Here is a 20,501-nt window from a genome sequence, read left to right on the forward strand (position 1 = left end):
GTGATGTATAACCATCTATGTAAAGTATATTCATTTTCAAATGTTGATATGTGACGTCATGAAATAAGAAATATTCATGTATATGTATAGGATGTTGAATGAGTGTATGTTCAGTACTGAATTTATTGAACGAGCTGATTACGTTTTATTCAACAAGTTCGATAATTAAAGTAATAAAGCAACACGAATATGATATTTTGCTATATATTTGTCACATACCCAAAATAAGGTCTGCTTACAGAAGTAATCTTTTCTTCACTTTTTTCATTGACGGGCGCTTATTTGTTAATAAAAAACTTTTAATACAGTCATGTCGTTCCATCATATAAATTTCTCTGATTCCAGAGTCGATATACCTATTATTTATATCAAGCCTATGTTCCGTTTAATGACACCTCCTGTATTTTACCAATAAAAATCTAGAACGCCCCTGTGCATTTACACCTTGGTAATAACAAAGGACGGATCATAGCGTTGTTTGCAATTCATTAAAAACACACACAATTATTCAGGTTTAAACATGAGTAAAGACGCTACATACAAAGTAACGTATTTTCCTGGAAAAGGTGGCGGAGAAATACTAAGGCTTGTTCTAAGTGCCAAAGGGGTGAAGTTTGAAGATGTTCGTTTACCGAGGGAGGAATGGATGAAAGTAAAAGCAGGTGAGTCCTTTTTTCAAAATAAATTATTTAGTCATTATATGAGCTATAAGCTGTAATCCAAATAAAACCGGATTTTGTCATGTTGAATGACGAGAGAGGGGAGTTGAATGGTACCACCAAGACACTCTTTGTTACACGACGAAAGCATGTGTGTCCAATAATGTATTGTTCCTATCTTTGGCACTGTTGAAAGTCCCATTATACTCGAGAAATTCTTTCATTTTCATTTCTCAAAAGCTTTTAATTTGGTATTCATTGTCCAATTATCTAAGCTATCTTTTTCTTTCTGTTGCTTTTTGGCAATCAGTACAGTAATAAAGATATAGCATAATCAAATTGGTTAATTATCCAGTGCGCAGGACTTGATTACCTCGTGCGCACGACTTAATAGCTCGTGACCACTGCATAGTATCTCCTGCCCTTGACTTTATTTACTCGTGCGCACGATTTAGTAACTCGTGGCCACGACATAGTATATCGTGTGCAACACTTAACTATCTCGTGCGCACGACTTAGTAACTCGTGGCCACAACATAGTATCTCGTGTGCATCACTTTATTATCTCGAGCGCACGACTTAGTAACTCGTGGCCACGATATAGTATCTAATACACACCACTTAATTATCTCGTGCGCACGACTTAGTAACTCGTAACCACGACATAGTATCTAGTGTGCAACACTGAATTATATCGTGCGCACGACTTAGTAACTCGTGGCCACGACATAGTATCTCGTGTGCATCACTTAATTATCTCGAGCGCACGACTTAGTAACTCGTGGCCACGATATAGTATCTCGTGCGCAACACTTAATTATCTCGTGCGCACGACTTAGTAACTCGTGGCCACGACATAGTATCTAGTGTGCAACACTGAATTATCTCGTGCGCACGACTTGGTAACTTGTGGCCACGACATAGTATATTGTGTGCAACACTTAATTATCTCGAATGCACGACTTAGTAACTCGTAGCCACGACATAGTATCTCGTGTTAAGCACTTAATTATCTCGAGCGCACGACTTAGTAACTCGTGTGCAACACTTAATTATCTCGTGCGCACGACTTAGTAACTCGTGGCCACGACATAGTATCTCGTGCGTAACACTTAATTATCTCGAGCGCACGACTTGGCTAGTTGTGCCCACGACACAGTATCTTGTGTGCACGAGATAAATATAAACACACATGTCACATCTATGCCACTGTATAATATATATTTTTTATGCTACAGATAACTCGAGGCCCTTTTTCTAAAAAAGTACAAATTTATTTATTTCTGAGGCATAAAGTGCCTGCATGTTAAGTGTTTATTTTAGTCATTTAAAATCACAATAATGCGACGTTCATATAGAAAAAAAACCGTTGCATTTGTTAGAAATTTGATACATTTGTATTGTGTAAAAAGATATACATGTTTGGGCAGGTATACTTGGTTTGGGTTATAAGGCAACCGTGAATAATAGGTAGTCTAGTATACATGCGTACATTTTTAAATTATATGTACATTTTCATAAAACCCCAGGTATTAAATGCTCAGATCGTTTGTTCTTTGTCTGTCTATAGTTTACCTGTGGAAAAGCATGAATCGATTCGGAAAATAACCGCGGGTAGGCGCAGGGTTGAATAGAAAGGAGATATAAAGAGGAAGGCCTAGTCAAGTTACAAAATATCTGTAATTACAAGTATTACTTTTAGTATTAAAGCGAACACAATATCCATGATTTATTAAACAATCTATGACCAGTTAAATATGAAATTCCGCTTTAACGTCGGTAAACTAATGAAATTATTTACATTTTAGCGGACGGTCCAGGATGTCCACCAACTAAACAGCTGCCTTCCCTGACGGTAAATGAGAATGGAAAAGAAACTGTTCTAGCCCAATCAGGCGCATGCGCAAGATTCCTTGCAATGAAATTCGGTTCGTGTTTTTTATGATTTAGTTTATAAATGTGATTTTGAGAAAATGATAACAGATATAAAATGACGAAATTCGTACTGTTTTTATCTATTGTGAAAGTTTAATATTAAAGCAGCACGCCTCCAGATGAGCAGAAAATATTTCAATAAAACAAACTTGTGAAAAATGTAGGCTTTTATGCCAAGTAGAAAGATTCAAGACTCAAGTAATAATTTACATGTTATAAGCGATTAATGAGCTAGTAATGGTGTTATTTTCATAATGTGTAACTATATTTCTACTGCATAACTAACGCAAGGGCACATTATGACATCTTTTTGTAATAAACGTGGGTTGTAAGTGCCATTGAAAATGTGTAAAATGATTCCTTTTGGTTAATATAAAATAATATTCATTTAATTCCATCTTCAAACTTTTCATGAAGATAAGCATAAATCTGAAGGTTTTAAGTTGAAAGACATTTTACGATATTTCAGGATTTTTCGGTTCTTCACCGGAAGAGATGGTAATAGTTGACGAAGCTTATGAAACTGCCATGGACGTTCAAAGAGAATTGTTCAAAATCGTATTTCAACAGGACCAAGGAGAGAAGGTTTGAAAGTTATAGTTAAACCACTTGAAAAATGTTTTCACAATCTGCAAAATTAACCTTAAGTCATGACCAAGTCAAAACCAAGTGAAATTCCTTTGGAATGTGAATTACCCTTTGTCGACATTTGCGACTCCCTTTGTAATAAAACAACACCAGGATCCGCGCTTGAGGCAGGTAGATTTATCTAAAATTTGATAAGAAAGATACTGGTTTAGTACTCGTTTTTTCCTTTTTTTGTTTAGAAAGTTTTACTTTCCTATTTTGAGAATAACGCATTCTATAAAATAGCTTTTCAGTAAAACTGCTAACCTTGTACAAGGTCTCACAAAGCACGAGACCTGTCCAAGGTCCTACATAGCACGAGACCTGTCCAAGGTCCCGCATAGAACGAGACCTTTCTAAGGTCCCGCATAGAACAAGACCTGTCCAAGGTCCTGCATAGCACGAGACCTGTCCAAGGTCCCGCATAGAACGAGACCTGTCTAAGGTCCCGCATAGCACGAGACCTGTCCAAGGTCCCGCAAAGCACGAGACCTGTCCAAGGTCCCGCATAGAACAAGACCTGTCCAAGGTCCTGCATAGAACGAGACCTGTCCAAGGTCCTGCATAGCACGAGACCTGTCCAAGGTCCCGCAAAGCACGAGACCTGTCCAAGGACCCGCATAGAACAAGACCTGACCAAGGTCCTGCATAGCACGAGACCTGTCCAAGGTCCCGCAAAGCACGAGACCTGTCCAAGGTTCCGCATAGAACAAGACCTGTCCAAGGTCCTGAATAGCACGAGACCTGTCCAAGGTCCTGAATAGCACGAGACCTGTCCGTCCCGCATAGAACGAGACCTGTCCAAGGTCCCGCACAGCACGAGACCTGTCTAAGGTCCTGCATAACACGAGACCTGTCCAAGGTCCCGCATAGTACGAGACCTGTCCAAGCTCCCGCATAACACAAGACCTGTCTAATGTCTCGCATAGCACGAAACCTGCTCTACATTGACTTGGGAACAGCTTATTAGAAGCGTAAAGGATTTCTTTACCGAAATTTCAAACTTTAGACAGACAATAGTATGAATGTTAATGCTGCACGGATACTTCATATACATGTATCTGGTATAAAATTTAAATATCTTTTGAAAGTTTTAATTATCTTTCACAAAACAAAATAACTGCGAAATAAAGTTGTGACCCGATATTTATTTGTATATTTTCAGGCTAAACTTACAGAGGAGTTTAAAACAGTCTCCCTTAAAAGGTTGGAAGATTATGTCAAAAATAGGTCAGATACATATGGACAAGATGGGTACCTTGTTGGAAAATCGGTACACTTTTAATCTGCTTTTACTTCAAACAGTAACGTATAATAGAATCATAGCAAATATAGCAATTACATAACGTAATAAAAACATTGAAAGCGCTTACAGAGATAAACGTATATACAAATGTAACGTAATCTATATATAGTCTTCATTTCCAAAAAAACTATTTTTAAAAATGAGATCCGCACAAGGAATTGAACGTCTTTTTCATACATGGTTTATATATACCTGCTTATATATACATGAACACGAGTCGCTTCTGTGATTGTACATGACCACAACTACTGTTTTGTTAAATTCCATTGTAATGCTTTCCAGCCATCGGCCAATATCGTAATAAATCGGTCATTTCCGGAACGTTAATTTTCACAATCTTCAATATTAAATAATTTTAACCGTTTATTACATAACGATTGTAAATGATCTAATGCCCAATATTTTGAAAAACTAACGTTTCGGAAATAAACGACTTGCTACGATATTTGCAGATGTTCTATTTTTATTTTTTTTGCGGGAAAGCATTCATTAAGACTTCCATAATCAAGTTGTCTCATCGGATACACTGACTATGACCCTGGTTGTGTCCTTTTCACCGGGAGTGCCTTTTAGAAAAACATTTAGAAGCCAAGTTTATTATTCATGCAATTAAGTTACTTATTAAGTTTATAACATAATTATATAATGTGAGTAAAGTATATGCCTGGCTTACTAGACCTTCGTACTCAGAATTACAAAGCGATTTATGTGACTGAGCTGCTGTAAAAAATCAACTTTAAGTGATATATTGATTATAACTCTTCACCACGTGACACTTCTTAGCCACTCCCAAATCAGGACTATTGCATAATCACTGTCGACTATGGAACGCCGTGACTGTCTTATGTTATTAATGTTTTTGCTATCTTGTGAAACGATAATATTATTTTGTCGTTTGAGCATGTTAACATGTGCAAATTACATCACGTCTTGCCAAAGGAACATGCTGACTTGTACAAACAGATGTTAACTTGTCAAATTATTATGATGAAATGTGCAGACAATATGCTAACTTGTCAAAGTATCGTGATGACTTGTGCAAACAACATGTTAACTTGTCAAAGTATAATGATGACTTAAGCAAATGACATGGTAACTTGTCAAAATGTAATGATGACTTGTGCAAACGACATGTTAACTTGTCGAATTATTGTGATGTCATGTGCAAACAGCATGTTAACTTGTCAAAGTGTCATGAAGACTTGTGCAAACGCCATGTTAACTTGTCAAAGTTTAATGATGACTTGTGAAAACGACATGTTAACTTGTCGAATTATCGTGATGACATGTGCAAACAGCATGTTAACTTGTCAAAGTATCATGATGACTTGTGCACACAGCATGTTAACATGTCAAATAACCATGATGACTTGTGAAGACAACATGTGAACTTGTCAAAGAATCGTGATGACTTGTGCAAATGACATGTTATCTTGTATCATACTGACATGTCAAACCGTACTGTTAACTTGTCAAAGTATCATGATGACTTGTGCAAACGACATGTTAACTTGTCGAATTATTGTGATGACATGTGCAAACAGCATGTTAACATGTCAAAGTGTCATGATGACTTGTGCAAATGCCATGTTAACTTGTCAAAGTTTAATGATGACTTGTGCAAACAGCATGTTAACATGTCAAATAACAATGATGACTTGTAAAGACAACATGTTAACTTGTCAAAGAATCGTGATGACTTGTGCAAATGACATACTGACATGTCAAAATTCCATGATGACATGTGAAAACAGCATGTTAACTTGTCGAATTATCGTTATGACATGTGCATACAGCATGCTAACTTGTCCAAGTATCATGATATCTTGTGCAAACGACATGTTAACTTGTCCAAGCATAATTATGACTTGTGCAAATGCTATACTAACTTGTCAAAATTTCATGATGACATGTGCAAACAGTATGTTAACCTGTCAGATCATCGTGATAACATGTGCAAACAACATGATATCTTGTCAAAAGTATCATGGTGACTTGTGAAAGCGACATGTTAACTTGTCAACATTTCATGATGACATGTGCGAACAGCATGTTAACTTGTCAATGTATCATGATGACTTAATTGTGCAAATGCCATGTTAACTTGTCAATGTATCATGATGACTTGTGCAGACAACATGTTAATTTGTCAAAGAATCGTGATGACTTGTGCAAAAGACATGTTAACTTGTTAAGGTATTATGAGCATGTCATCACGATAATTCGACAAGTTAACATGCTGTTTGCACATTTCATCACGAAATCTTGACAAGTAAACATGTCGTTTGCACAAGTCATCATGATATTTTGACAAGTTAACATGTCGTTTGCACAAGTCATCATGATACTTTGACAAGTTAACATGTTGTCTGCACATGTCATAATGATTATTTGACAAGTTAACATGCTGTTTGAACAAGTCAGCATTGTCTTTAGACAAGATATGATTTTATTGCACATGATAATATGCTTAATTGACAAAATTATATCATCGTTTCACAAGATAGCAAAAACATTGATAACATAAGACAGTCACGGCGTTCCATAGTCGACCAACATATGAAAAGCGTTTATCTAAGGTGGCTGATTAGGAACGCTTTTGTGTGACGTGATGGTACTAGCGACAACCGGACAAAGCGCCAAACGGCGCGTTGTCGGACTTTCGTCTTGTCGTCCTCTCCTAATGATGTACGCCAAACGCGACATTGTCGTGCAGCGTGTTGTCGCGTTGTCACGTTGTCGCTCGGTTTAAATCGAAGGATTTGATTATCGAAGCCAAGCGACAGAGTGACATCGCGACAACGCGCCGCACGACAACGCGCCGTTCGGTGTGCTTCGCTAGAGACAGGACGACAGCACGTACCGTTTGGCGCTTTGTCCTGTTGTCGCTAGTGACAAGACTAAATGCAATAACGATATAGGTTGCGTTGTCGGTATCGACAACGCAACGCGCATTGTACCAAATCAGCCACCACATTTATCTATTGTTTTTAAAATTTCAGACAACCCTTGCTGACTTGCAGTTGTATAATGTGATTGACCAGACGATAGATAGGCTGGGGGCTGATGTTTTCGCGCCTTACCTTGAACTCAAGAAACACATGGAAAAGGTGAAATCAGACCCAAAGATAGCTAAATGGACCAAAGAAATGCCACCACCTCAGTTTTAGTGATTGAATGACAGTTTTATAAAGATTAGCATTAATATGCTTTATAATTAATGTTGTGTTTAGGTTTGTAGTCGTTTCCGATAAAAGTAACGATTTTTATTCATTTGGAAGTTATTCGTCTTCAAAGAAGAGATTTTTTTTTAATTTCATTAATAGAAACGCAACGTTTCAATTCTCATCCTTTCTATACTTACTCTGAAATAAACTATACATGTATTTACATGATACTTTGTTCCATGTTTTGTTCCTATTTAGAACATAAGGTATTGTAAGCCAAGAAAGAGAACAATTTTAATGTCTGTATAGCGTCCCAGCTTTTTCTCCATGAAAATGTGAGCCATGAAAGACAACACCCTTGATATTTGATGATAACCTAGATTTTATCTGACATTTCATTAAATGTTATTTACAAGTCAAATATATAATGAAATGATTGTCTCCCGACACTCCTGATAAACTAGCACCTGACATTCCATTCCATGTTATAAGCCACGTGGCAATTAATAAATGTCGCCTGATTTTTTTTGATAATCTAATCCCTGACATTCCATTCCATGTTATAAGCCACGCGGCAATTAATAAATGTCGCATGATTTTTTTTGATAAACTAGTACCTGCCATTCCATTTAATGTTATAAGCCACGCGGCAATTAATACAATGTCGCCTGAATTTTTTGATAATCTAATCCCTGACATTCCATTAAATGTTATAACCCTCGCGACAATTAATAAATGTCGCCTGAATATTTTGATAAACTAGTACCTGCAATTCATTCCATTAAATGTTACAAGCCACTGGTGATTAAGTAAGTGTCGCTTGATTTTGTGATAAATTTGTACCTGACATTCCATTCAATGTTACAAGCTACGCGGTAATTAACCAAAGGTTGCCTGAATTTTTTCACAAACTAGTATCTGACATTACAGTAAATGTTACAAGTCACTGGCGATTAACTAAAGGTCGCCTTAATTGTTTGATAATTGTTGTACCTGACATTCTATTCAATGTTACAAGCCACGCGGCAATTAATAAATGTCGCCTGAATTTTTTGATAAACAAGTACCTGACATTCTATTAAATGTTAAAAGCCACAGGTGATAAACGTAATGTCGCTTGACATTCCCGGGATACACTAGATATTCCATTACATGTAACTAAAAAGCCAAATGAGCCGCGTCATGACAAAACCAACATAATCCGTTTGCGACCAGCATGGATCAAGACCAGCCAGCGCTGATCAGGATCCATGCTGTTCGCTATCAGTTCCTCATTGCAATAGAATCAATTTACACATGGAACTAGTTAGTATGTATTAGTTAAAGGCTTATGAAGAAAATATTTATATGAGACCTCAAGCGACGGATTGTTTGTTAAAATACCTTGTGGGTTATGCCCCCAAGGTCTTTTCCCCACTTTTCCTTTTAATTTTGAAATGAACTGCAAAATAATTTCTGGTAATTCTAAATTTAAGTAATTCTAGCTTTTATCGGCTGCTACATTTTATGTTTATATTTAAAGATCCTATATGTTTTGTGATTGATATTGTAACTGTGTGTATCACATACTTGCAAAATATTATGTATGTATATAATTATGCAAATAAAACAATTTTCAAACATCCAAGAATATGTAAAATGTGTACTGTATATATTTGTACACATTATATTTAATCAATAAGTTACATGCATTCATTTCTTATTGGAAAATTTGACTTAAAATTTATAGAAAATAAATTTCTAATTACCTCCTTTATTTACGCGAAATGTTAAATTGGGTAATATCTTTATAGATAATGCTTATTTGAACTTACAAGATTGACAAATCTTAATTTGAGCATCATATTTATGAAATAAAACCATGAAAAAAATGTGTTACAGGATCTTTAAGTCGCGCACGTTCATTATTTATCAACGGATACGACACGGGGAGGGAAAATATGTTGATTTTACATATCATTTGTTGTTAATGAAAACAATAAAAAAATCTACAAAACAACAATTTTTCTTCAAAATGATTTGTCAGGCCATGTTTTAACATGGAAAAACGCGATTTTTAGTAATTTCAGGTAATTTCATCATTTTTTGTTAATGAAAGAAATATAAAAAATTCTACAAAACAACATTTTTTCTTCAAAATGATATGTCAGTCCATGTTTTAACATGGAAAAAACGCGATTTTTAGTAATTTCAGGTATTTTCGTAAATCAGAAATTGTACATTCTATAATACTCAAACCAATTTATTTTATCTCCGTCTCTACTTAAATATTGTGCTATTTTCGTGTCTGGGCAATATCTCGCCTCTTAAAGCGAGATTCTGCCCCACAGAACCAAGCTTTAGCACGTCAATATATTTTGACTACATCTCTACGCTAATGCACTGGTGCGTCAAGCAGAGGAGTTAAAACTTTTTATGTTCTATTGAATGACCTACCTGACCTACCTGTATAGAACTAGTACGCAAATATTTTAGATCTAGTACACGAGTCGGTGGATTCAGTTACATTCATTCAAAAACATGGCTACATACAAGGTCTCCTATTTTCCTAGTAAAGGAAACGCAGAAATCTTACGGCTTGTTTTAGTGATTGCTGGACAGGACTTTGAGGATGAGAGGCTGACCAGAGACGAGTGGGCGAAGGTCAAGGACGGTAAGCAAAATTTATAATAACCGTTTTTCAAAGATATAGAACGCGAGTACTGATATTTTATTAATGCGCTGTTTTAAAAATGGATATCTTTAAAAGACGATTTTTTATTCATCTTTTGAAAAGATTCGTGCTTTATCTAATTAGTAACTTGAGTTCCACACTCCAAGTGTCTGTACGTGGTTCAAACTTTAGACCAAAAGTCAGAATAGTACACCCTGGTCCAGACGTTTTTAGTCTTGTCAATGATGGATTTAAAAAAAGACTCTTGTAGTAACGGTCAATATATTCATGGCCGACAACTTTTGCGGAACTAGTTAAAGGTTCATCTAAAGATATCTTCATACGGTATTGAACCGTTGACGTAGAAAATTAGAAATAAAAAGCATAGAAATTGAAAAATCTTTACTACAAATAGCAGTTATACATCGTTTTTGTTAATGTAGATTTAGAAACAAAATGATGCTTTTTTTACCGCTGATGTGCCAAGAATGTACATGCATGTACATGTTTTTAGATAGTAACGCAAAATATTGTGGTTTAACATTAAAATAACTATACAAGATAACAGTTAAATTTGCACATAGGAATAACCTATTTAAACTTCTTGGTAATTTAGAAATGCTTAATAATGAGCTGGCCCATACCGCGGCATTCACGTATATGCACCCCGCTATCATCGACTGGACCGGAGATAGCGGGGAAAACCGGCCAATAATATCTTCCGTCTCTCCTTGCACAGCCGGTCAATGCGCTTGTTTTTGCTTTATTCGTACTTCTTACACTTTTGTTTTTGCCATCCTCGAAGGTTAGTGGTCTGGGTGCATAATTATGCTTTATCTAAAATGTTATTTTTTTCTTCTATGCCTATATGTTCAACGATTATAGTCTTGAAGATTACTTCTATTACTAGTATGTTCTAGTATGTTTAGCAGCAGCCGATATTTGTCGTCTGCATACAGCAATGTGTGAGATATATTCTGTTTGAATTACAGCGTCGCCTACGAAGCAGATGCCGTTACTCACTGTAAATGGTACTGTGTATGGACAATCGGCAGCTTGTGCCAGATATTTGGCACGAAAATTTGGTAGGCATTTCAGTTGTATGACATAAGTTTGAACTATCTTACACCAAAGAACGAGTTTTTCATGATTTTAATGCTATCCAACGCTTATATCAATCAATCTTATATCTATCAATCAATCAATCAATCAATCTGATCAAACAAGCCAGCGGCTCTTGGTTAAGAATGACGTTTCGGATTATGACACCGGGAATCTTGCTATAAGCAGCATAAAGAAGATAGTATCTTGTTACAAAAACTTTTCTACAATGCGAGATAAACGCAATGATAATAATGCCCATGAATAGGTTACAAATGTCCCTCATCTACTTGTTATGACTTTTACTCTTCGTTGTCCATAATACAATGAAAAGCTTTTATCTACTGTAGTCAATAATTTGCAAATAATAGGCATTTACTTGTTGATAAAAAATCTTAATTTCATTCAAAATCGTAGTGTTATTACATCTTCCGTTTTAAAGGCACACACGTTTTTATTTATTACATGTAGTTTACAAATCAGACAAGTGTATTATTTTATGCTTTAGGATTGTTGGGATCAACCCCCGAGGAGGAACTTCTGATAGACGAAGCATATGAATGCATTGCCGACTTTCTGAAAGAAGTCCTTAAACTTTTCTATGAAAAGGATGAAAAAGCGAAGGTAAACACAAAAGCATTGAAAGGCAATAACAATGATGATGATGATGATGATGATGATAATGATGATAATGGTAATAATGATGATGATGATGATGCTTGTTGGTTAAGCAAGATCGAGGAATATGACAGGAATAATATCATATTGTAGGTCTGAAAAGAACGTTCGTTTGTCTGTTTGTCTGGTTGCCCGTTACATAACTTCAGTAACTGTGACGGATTTTAATGAAAACTTTGGTAAAAGTTTACCACAATGAAATGATGTTAAGAATGTAAGCGGCTGGTATATAATTATGCTCAGACTTGATGGTATTCACTATGTGCTCCTATACCTTACAACACTAGAAAGAAAGATTTTTATGATACTATGTCATATTTAAATACATTGAGACGGTATGTACAAAAAGCATAATGCAGCCACTGCAAGTCAAGGTCAATGTCACTCTTAAAGGTCAGTTGTTCATTTTGTTCTGCTCAAAATCTCAGTATATCCTTAGAAAATGTTAATGAAACTTATTTAATAGGTATATAACGTCTTAAGACAATGTACTTGGCAATTTTATTTTTGAAGCTCACCTTGAAAATTTCAATCGCCCCAAAATTAATGTCAGTGTTGTTTTTTTTAAAGACAGTATAAAATTTTTAACTGATTATTACTTATTTTTGATAGGAAGACCTTAAACAAAAGTTGACCACAGAAAATGCTCCAAAACTCAATGAATACATCAAACTTCGATCAAAGCTCGGCGGAAACGGTTTCATTATTGGTAAAAAGGTACGTATTGCATTTATAATGACAAACTCTGACGCAGTGGTCCCCTTTGCGTCGCTACTGCGCAAACGCCAAACTCCTCGCAGCGGTTACTTCCCCTGATCTGTACAGTAACCACTGCCACCACAAGTAAATTCGGTCGAATATAGCCGGATATATTTTTTTCACTTTTAATTTTAAAATATAATACTTTATATCATTTTAGTTTTCTTTCGTTAAATAGTTATGCTTAATGTACAAGAAAGTAAAAAATTATACGTATAAAACTTATTTTGTAAACATAACGAAAGATATTTTCACTGTGACACCGTATGCATAGTAACAACCAGTAAACAATGGCAGAATAGAAACAGTTATTGAACGATTGCACAAAAAGATTTGATCCGGCACTTGTTTTAAAGTGATAACAAATTGTGTGTCTTGAACTAATTTTGTCTGGTAAGGATGTAATTATAAATCTGCCAGTTTGATATGGGATCCTTGGCGTTCTGAAACTGGCCGCCATGTTTTTGTCACATGATACAACTATCATCACGTGATTTCAGTGGTGGCAGTGGTTAAAGTAGCAAAGCGTGACGTAACCGCTGTGAGGAGTTTGCGCAAACGCCTCACAGTGATTACCTTCCTTGGCAGATTGTGATCACCGCATAGGAGATTGATTTAAGCGTAGCCAATCAAATCACTTTGAGGAGTTTGTCGTAATGAACGTTTTCAAGCGATCAAGTTCTCGCGAACACCGTCATTTCCCGTATCTTATTTTGCATGTTGGACGAGTATAGCGAGTTTATTTCCTTTCTATGTGAAAGTACCAACTCAAACTTACGCCATGCAAGTTCAAGACTCAATGAATGAACTTATCAAAATATTTTTGTACTATCTCATCCAAAAATTAAAATAAGTAACAGTCTCTGTTGAAAGTCGCATGAATAGCGTGATATATATAAATTTACCAGTTCTCATGTTTATGGAATTTTTTAATACTCCCATCCGGAGATCCTGTGTGTTGTAATGAAGGATGTAACAACACTTGTGAAATTTTATATGTATATTATTATTATTCTAAAAAGCAATTTTCAAACATCCAAGAATATGCTAGATATATACTGCAAATGTTTATTCGCATTAAAATATGATGTAATCATTAAAATATATGCATTCATTTTTTGTTGAAAAGTTTGACTTAGACTTTATAGAAAAAGAATTTGTAATTACCTACCGTTATTAACATGAAATGTAAATTCGGTAATACCTTTACAAATAATGCTTTTTGGGACTTACAATATTGATAAATCTTCATTTGAGCATCATAATTATGTTATAAAACCATAAAAGATTTGAGTTCACATTAAGAAGGGACATACCTCAGCTACTAGTCCTCAAAAGTTTGAGTAAAATGTGAGGTAACTGGGTTCAAGGTCATGTATATATTTGATGAATATTTATTTGTAAATTGAATATGTTTCAATATCATCAAATAGCAATAACAAAACGCCATGACTGTATTTACATATTTTGGCATTTTTTCCGCCTGTAACTGTGAATGCGTAAATCTTTTTTTGAAAAGTTGGTACAGGTATCTGCACCGGGGGCATTTACAGTGTTTACGAAACATGTTCTTGTTCAATACCTTCTAAATAAATATTTTGAAATGTTTCACTACATTTGCATGCGGGCTTCATTATAATCTGATTATCATGCCAATTGTTAATCTATTAATAAAACATAGTGATAACAAACATTTGTTGTTTTATTTTCTTTTATTAAAGATCTCTCTGGCCGACATACAGATATATAATATAGTGGATCAATGTGAGGCAGGTTTCCCGGGATTATTTTCATCAGCAGCAGACATAAAGAAACACGCGGATGCCGTGAAATCTGATGCCAGGATACAAAAATGGATCGCAACAATGCCGAAAATACCACAATAAGTAGGAACTGAAACTTGATAAAATATGTTTATCAAACAGCGGACCAATGAACAAAGCGACGAATTTTCCAGGCCAATAATTCAAAGCATTTGCAGATTTATATTTTTGTACTAATATAACATTCTGAGACGATTATTTACAATAATTATTATACATGTACATTTACTAAGAAAATATCGTTGTAGAAGTGCTGTGTGAAACGAGTGGTAAATAAAGTGCCATGGAGAACAATTATTTTAAGCTTGTTACCTTGACCTTCACCAACAAACACCTTGGAAACCGGAAGTTCGTGTCAATTTTGACCAAACTTGTTGTTCTGTTTGCCAGTTGACGAAATTCACTCACAGAAACGTCTCTTTAATCATCTTTATGTACAGTTACTGTTGCTCAAATTAGTAGATTGAGTGTAAAATCCTTATTGTTTGGTGTAAATGACCATAATTTCTAATTCTAATAAATATATAAAGTGATAGTCAAAGTCAGAAGACCGATGTATTGTCACAATTTACAGAGCTATAGAAATGTTTGTAGTATACAAATGACATTGAGCTGTGTAGCATACCTAGGACCTCGAAATGTGTAGCATACCAATGACCTCGATGTGTGTAGTATACCAATGACCTCAAGATGTGTAGTATACCAATGACTGTGTGTAGCATACCAATGACCTCGAGGTGTGTAGTATACTAATGATTTTAAGGTGTGTAGCATACCAATGACCTCAAGGTGTGTAGTATACCAATGACCTCGAGGTGTGTAGTATAGCAATAACCTCGATGTGTGTAGTATAGCAATGACCTCGAGGTGTATAGTATACTTATGATCTCGATGTGTGTAGCATACCAATGACCTCAAGATGTGTAGTATACCAATGACCACAAGGTGTGTAGTATAGCAATGACCTTGAGGTGTGTAGTATAGCAATGACCTCGAAGTGTGTAGTATAGCAATGACCTCGAGGTGTGAAGTATAGCAATGACCTCGAGATGTGTAGTATAGCAATGACCTCGAGATGTGTAGTATAGCAATGATCTGTGAGTTGTGTAGTAAAGCAATGATCTCGAGGTGTGTTGTAAAGCAATGATCTCGAGATGTGTAGTATACTAATGACCTCGAGGTGTGTAGTATACCAATGACCTCGAGGTGTGAAGTAAATCAATGACCTCAAGGTGTGTAATATACCAATGACCTCGATGTGTGTAGTATAGCAATGACCTACACGTGTGTAGTATACCAATGACCTCAAGGTGTGTAGTATACCAATGACCTCGAGATGTGTAGTATACCAATGACCTCGATGTGTGAAGTATAGCAATGACCTCGAGGTGTATAGAATACTTATGATCTCGAGGTGTGTAGCATACCAATGACCTCGAGGTGTGTATTATACTAATGATCTCGAGGTGTGTAGCATACCAATGACCTCAAGGTGTGTAGTATACCAATGACCTCAAGGTGTGTAGTATACCAATGACCTCGAGGTGTGTAGTATACCAATGACCTCGAGGTGTGTAGTATACCAATGACCTCAAGGTGTGTAGTATACCAATGACCTCAAGGTGTGTAGTATACCAATGACCTCGAGGTGTGTAGTTTGCCAATGACCTCGAGGTGTGTAATTTACCAATAACCTCGGTGTGTAGTTTGCCAATGACCTTGAGGTGTGTAGGATACCAATGACCTCAAGATGTGTAGTATCCCAATGACCCCGAGGTGTGTAGTATACCAATGACTGTGTGTAGCATACCAATGACCTCGATGTGTGTAGTATACCAATGACCACAAGATGTGTAGCATACCAATGACCTCGAGGTGTGTAGTATAGCAATGACCTCGAGGTGTGTAGTATAGCAATGACCTCGAGGTGTGTAGTATACTTATGATCTCGAGGTGTGTAACATACCAATAACCCCAAGGTGTGTATTATACTAATGATTTCAAGGTGTGTAGCATACCAATGACCTCGATGTGTGTAGTATACCAATGACCTCAAGATGTGTAGTATACCAATGACTGTGTGTAGCATACCAATGACCTCGAGGTGTGTAGTATAGCAATGACCTCGAGGTGTGTAGTATAGCAATGACCTCGAGGTGTGTAGTATAGCAATGACCTCGAGGTGTGTAGTATAGCAATGACCTCGAAGTGTGTAGTATAGCAATGACCTCGAGGTGTGAAGTATAGCAATGATCTCGAAGTGTGTAGTATAGCAATGATCTCGAGGTGTGTAGTATAGCAATGACCTCGGGGTGTGAAGTATACCAATGACCTCAAGGTGTGTAGTATAGCAATGACCTCGAGGTGTGTAGTATAGCAATGACATCGAGGTGTGTATTATACCAATGACCTCGAGGTGTGTAGTATAGCAATGACCTCGAGGTGTGTAGTATACCAATGACCTCGAGATGTGTAGTATACCAATGACCTCGAGGTGTGTAGTATAGCAATGACCTACACGTGTGTAGTATACCAATGACCTCGAGGTGTGTAGTATAGCAATGACCTCGAGGTGTGTAGCATACCAATGACCTCAAGGTGTGTAGCATACCAATGACCTCAAGGTGTGTAGTATACCAATGACCTCCAAGGTGTGTAGCATACCAATGACCTCAAGGTGTGTAGTATAGCAATGACCTACACGTGTGTAGTATACCAATGACCTCGAGATGTGTAGTTTACCAATGATTTTGAGGTGTGTAGTATACCAATGATCTCGAGGTGTGTAGTATAGCAATGACCTCGAGGTATGTAGTATAGCAATGACTTCGAGGTGTGTGGTTTACCAATGACCTCGAGGTGTGAAGTATACCAATGACCTCGAGGTGTGTAGTATAGCAATGACCTGTGAGTTGTGTAGTAAAGCAATGATCTCGAGGTGTGTTGTATAGTAATGACCTGGAGGTGTGTGGAGTATACTAATGACCTCGAGGTGTGTAGTATAGCAATGACCTCGATCGAATGCTCTGTGTGTAGTATAGCAATGACCTCGAGGTGTGAAGTATACAAATGACCTCAAGGTGTGGAGTATACAAATGACCTCAAGGTGTGTAGTATAGCAATGACCTCAAGGTGTGGAGTATACAAATGACCTCAAGGTGTGTAGTATAGCAATGACCTCAAGGTGTGAAGTGTAGCAATGGTCTCGAGGTGTGTAGTATAGCAATGAGCTCGAGGTGTGAAGTATACGAATGACCCCGAGGTGTGTAGTATAGCAATGACCCTGAGGTGTGTAGTATACCAATGACCTCGGGCTGTGTAGTATAGCAATGACCTTGAGATATATAGTATGGCATTGTCCTCGAGGTGTGTATTATATCATTTATCGCATAACATCAAGTGGTGCACGCTTAATATCTTACGTTATATTTTATAAATAGATGAATAAATACATGTAAATGAAATAGAACTTCGTAGCCAAATATTTATAAAACGTTCCGTGCAAAACAACAATGTAAGCCTGATGTTACCAAATACGAAACAACAACAATAAATCAAATCACCAATGAACTTCCCTCACCGCTGTGGGTTCGAATCCCTACAGGGACTTTGGATTCTTTCATGTGAGGAAGCTATCCAGCTAGCTTCCGGAATGTCGGTGATTCTACTCAGGTGCCCGTTCGTGCCTGAAATAATGCACGGAGGGGCACCTGAGGTCTTCCTCCACCAGTAAAGCTGGAACGTCGCGATATGACCTATACTGTGTCGATGTGACGTAAAACCCAAAAAACAAACAAACAAACCAATGAACTTAAATGGTAGTCAATATTTATGTATTTATGTATATCACCAGATTGAATCTTACAATTTGTTATTCTTGAAGTAGTATAAAGTCAACTGAAGCTGATTGCAAATAGTATATGTATATATGATAATTATACATTATGTGAGAAAAAATGTGCCTGACCGGGACTCGAACCCGGTAACCTCGGAATACCGTGCCGCGGCTTTACCGACTGAGCTTTCAGGCCGCTTAAACATCTTCTCCCGTAAATAGTGAATAGTTCTGAACCGAGACATGCCCCCCTTCCATATTAAAATTCGTCTTCGAATTTCACAGAGTTACAGAGCAATGTAAATTAAACTCAGTCACGGTCTACCGCTGGGCGCCAAATGTCACAGGATGAGAAAAAATGTGCAGCCTGACCGGGACTCGAACCCGGGACCCTCGGAATACCGTATCGCGGTTACACATCATTTCCTCTAAATAGTGAACAGTTCTGAACTGTGACATTTAGAATCAATTTAGCATTTTAGAAACTGGCTAGTTAGTATGTACTGATGAGGAAAATAATCACAAGAGACCTCCGACGACAACGACCATATTAAAAGAAAGCCTTTGTCTAGGCCAAGTATGTTTACAGTCAAGGTCTTTTCCCCACATTTCCTTTAAATGTTGAAATGACACTGCAAAAAAATTCATGGTACTAAATTTAAGTATAGACCTTTATCTGCTGATACATGTATTGAAGTTGCGCGCGCATACGGGTAAAGCAGACGAACAACATTTGATTCATTTCTAAATAAAGAACGCTGCAGGTTAGGCTCGAGGCACAAATAGTAACGCATATTCAAAAGGGGATTTGGCATTTAGCTAGTTTTCTTATAGTGTCATGAGTCAAATATGCTGAATTTTCTCTAAGTGAAAACAGAATATTGTTTTGGGGTGGGGGAAGGGTGTGAGAATATTTACCCACATCTTTTAACACGCGCATGCGTTGCGCTGAATCCCACCCCAAAACTCGTTAATTTATTTTTATAACGCTTGAATTGACTGTTAAAAATAAAAAAAAAACCTCATAATTTTATGTATTTTACCTTGTTATTTGTCATACACTACAGCCTACTGTAACTCTTTTTTATGGTTTTATATCATAAATATAATGTTGAAATGAAGATTTATCAATATTGTAAGTTGCAAAAAGCCTATATAAAATTTCACCTAAGTGTGGTAACAAGCTTAATTACAACAAATAGAATATTAATTTTTAAACGAAAATTACAGATTCATCATCCTCATCATCATCATGATCATTTTTCATATATAATCGAAGAGCAGTGCGTTAATTAATTCAAATTAAAACCATTTATTGTACCTTCTTCTCTACGCTAAAGCACTGATGTGTCAAATAGACGAGTTAAAACCTTTTATTATATGATCTAAATATAGCTGCAATCTCATTGGTCCAAACAGTAGTCAACAGAACTTTTTATAAAATCATATTTACTGGGTGTAGTATCATATTCACTGGCTGAATTGGATTTTCCCAGTCTAAAAATAGATTGAGACTCATATTCAATGATCATACACCGTAGACTGTTAATTACGCGTGTTAATTAAAAGAAAATTGTTGCTTTTTGTTCTTTATGGCATATTTCTCGATTAAAATATCAATACTTTATTATTATACTTAAAGGTTACACCGCAATGATGAGTATAAACTTGAATTATTTTTGTATGCGTAGCGTTCGCGTAGTCGTTGCACGCCTTACACGTGCGTCTTTTTTCCCGCGCTTCAACGAGGCAAAATTTGTACATGTATAATTATAAGGTTGTACTTTTGTGATTTTTTAAAATTTCTTAGCCTATTCATATAATAAAACAATTATTGACTAGTGAACCATTGAATATGATGTGATATTCACCGGCAGAAAGTCATATTGACCTCGGCTATCGCCTCGGTCAATATGTCATCTGCCGGTGAATATCACATCATATTCAATGGCTCACTA

At 36.5% G+C, this 20,501-nt stretch overlaps 1 protein-coding gene across 1 annotated transcript; it reads left to right on the forward strand.

Annotated features, from left to right (window-relative positions):
• LOC132738927 (uncharacterized) lies at positions 1-15,005 on the forward strand. Its single transcript, XM_060726547.1, has 12 exons — positions 1-19; positions 513-662; positions 2,468-2,587; positions 3,064-3,179; positions 4,387-4,494; positions 7,530-7,696; positions 8,563-8,569; positions 10,176-10,347; positions 11,340-11,432; positions 11,957-12,072; positions 12,739-12,843; positions 14,607-15,005. Exons 1-12 carry the CDS (start codon positions 4-6, stop codon positions 14,769-14,771), a joined length of 1,335 nt encoding a protein of 444 aa, XP_060582530.1. The 5' UTR covers positions 1-3; the 3' UTR covers positions 14,772-15,005.
• The last annotated feature ends 5,496 nt before the right edge of the window (positions 15,006-20,501 follow it).

The sequence above is a fragment of the Ruditapes philippinarum genome, unplaced genomic scaffold (genome assembly GCF_026571515.1).
Source record: "Ruditapes philippinarum isolate M1 unplaced genomic scaffold, ASM2657151v2 ctg3002_1_1_1_1, whole genome shotgun sequence".
NCBI lineage: Eukaryota > Metazoa > Mollusca > Bivalvia > Venerida > Veneridae > Ruditapes > Ruditapes philippinarum.

Coding starts and splice junctions, on each gene's coding strand:
- LOC132738927 (XM_060726547.1), top strand. Junction 12,073..12,738: donor AAAAGGATGAAAAAGCGAAG/GTAAACACAAAA, acceptor TATTTTTGATAG/GAAGACCTTAAACAAAAGTT. Junction 12,844..14,606: donor GTTTCATTATTGGTAAAAAG/GTACGTATTGCA, acceptor CTTTTATTAAAG/ATCTCTCTGGCCGACATACA.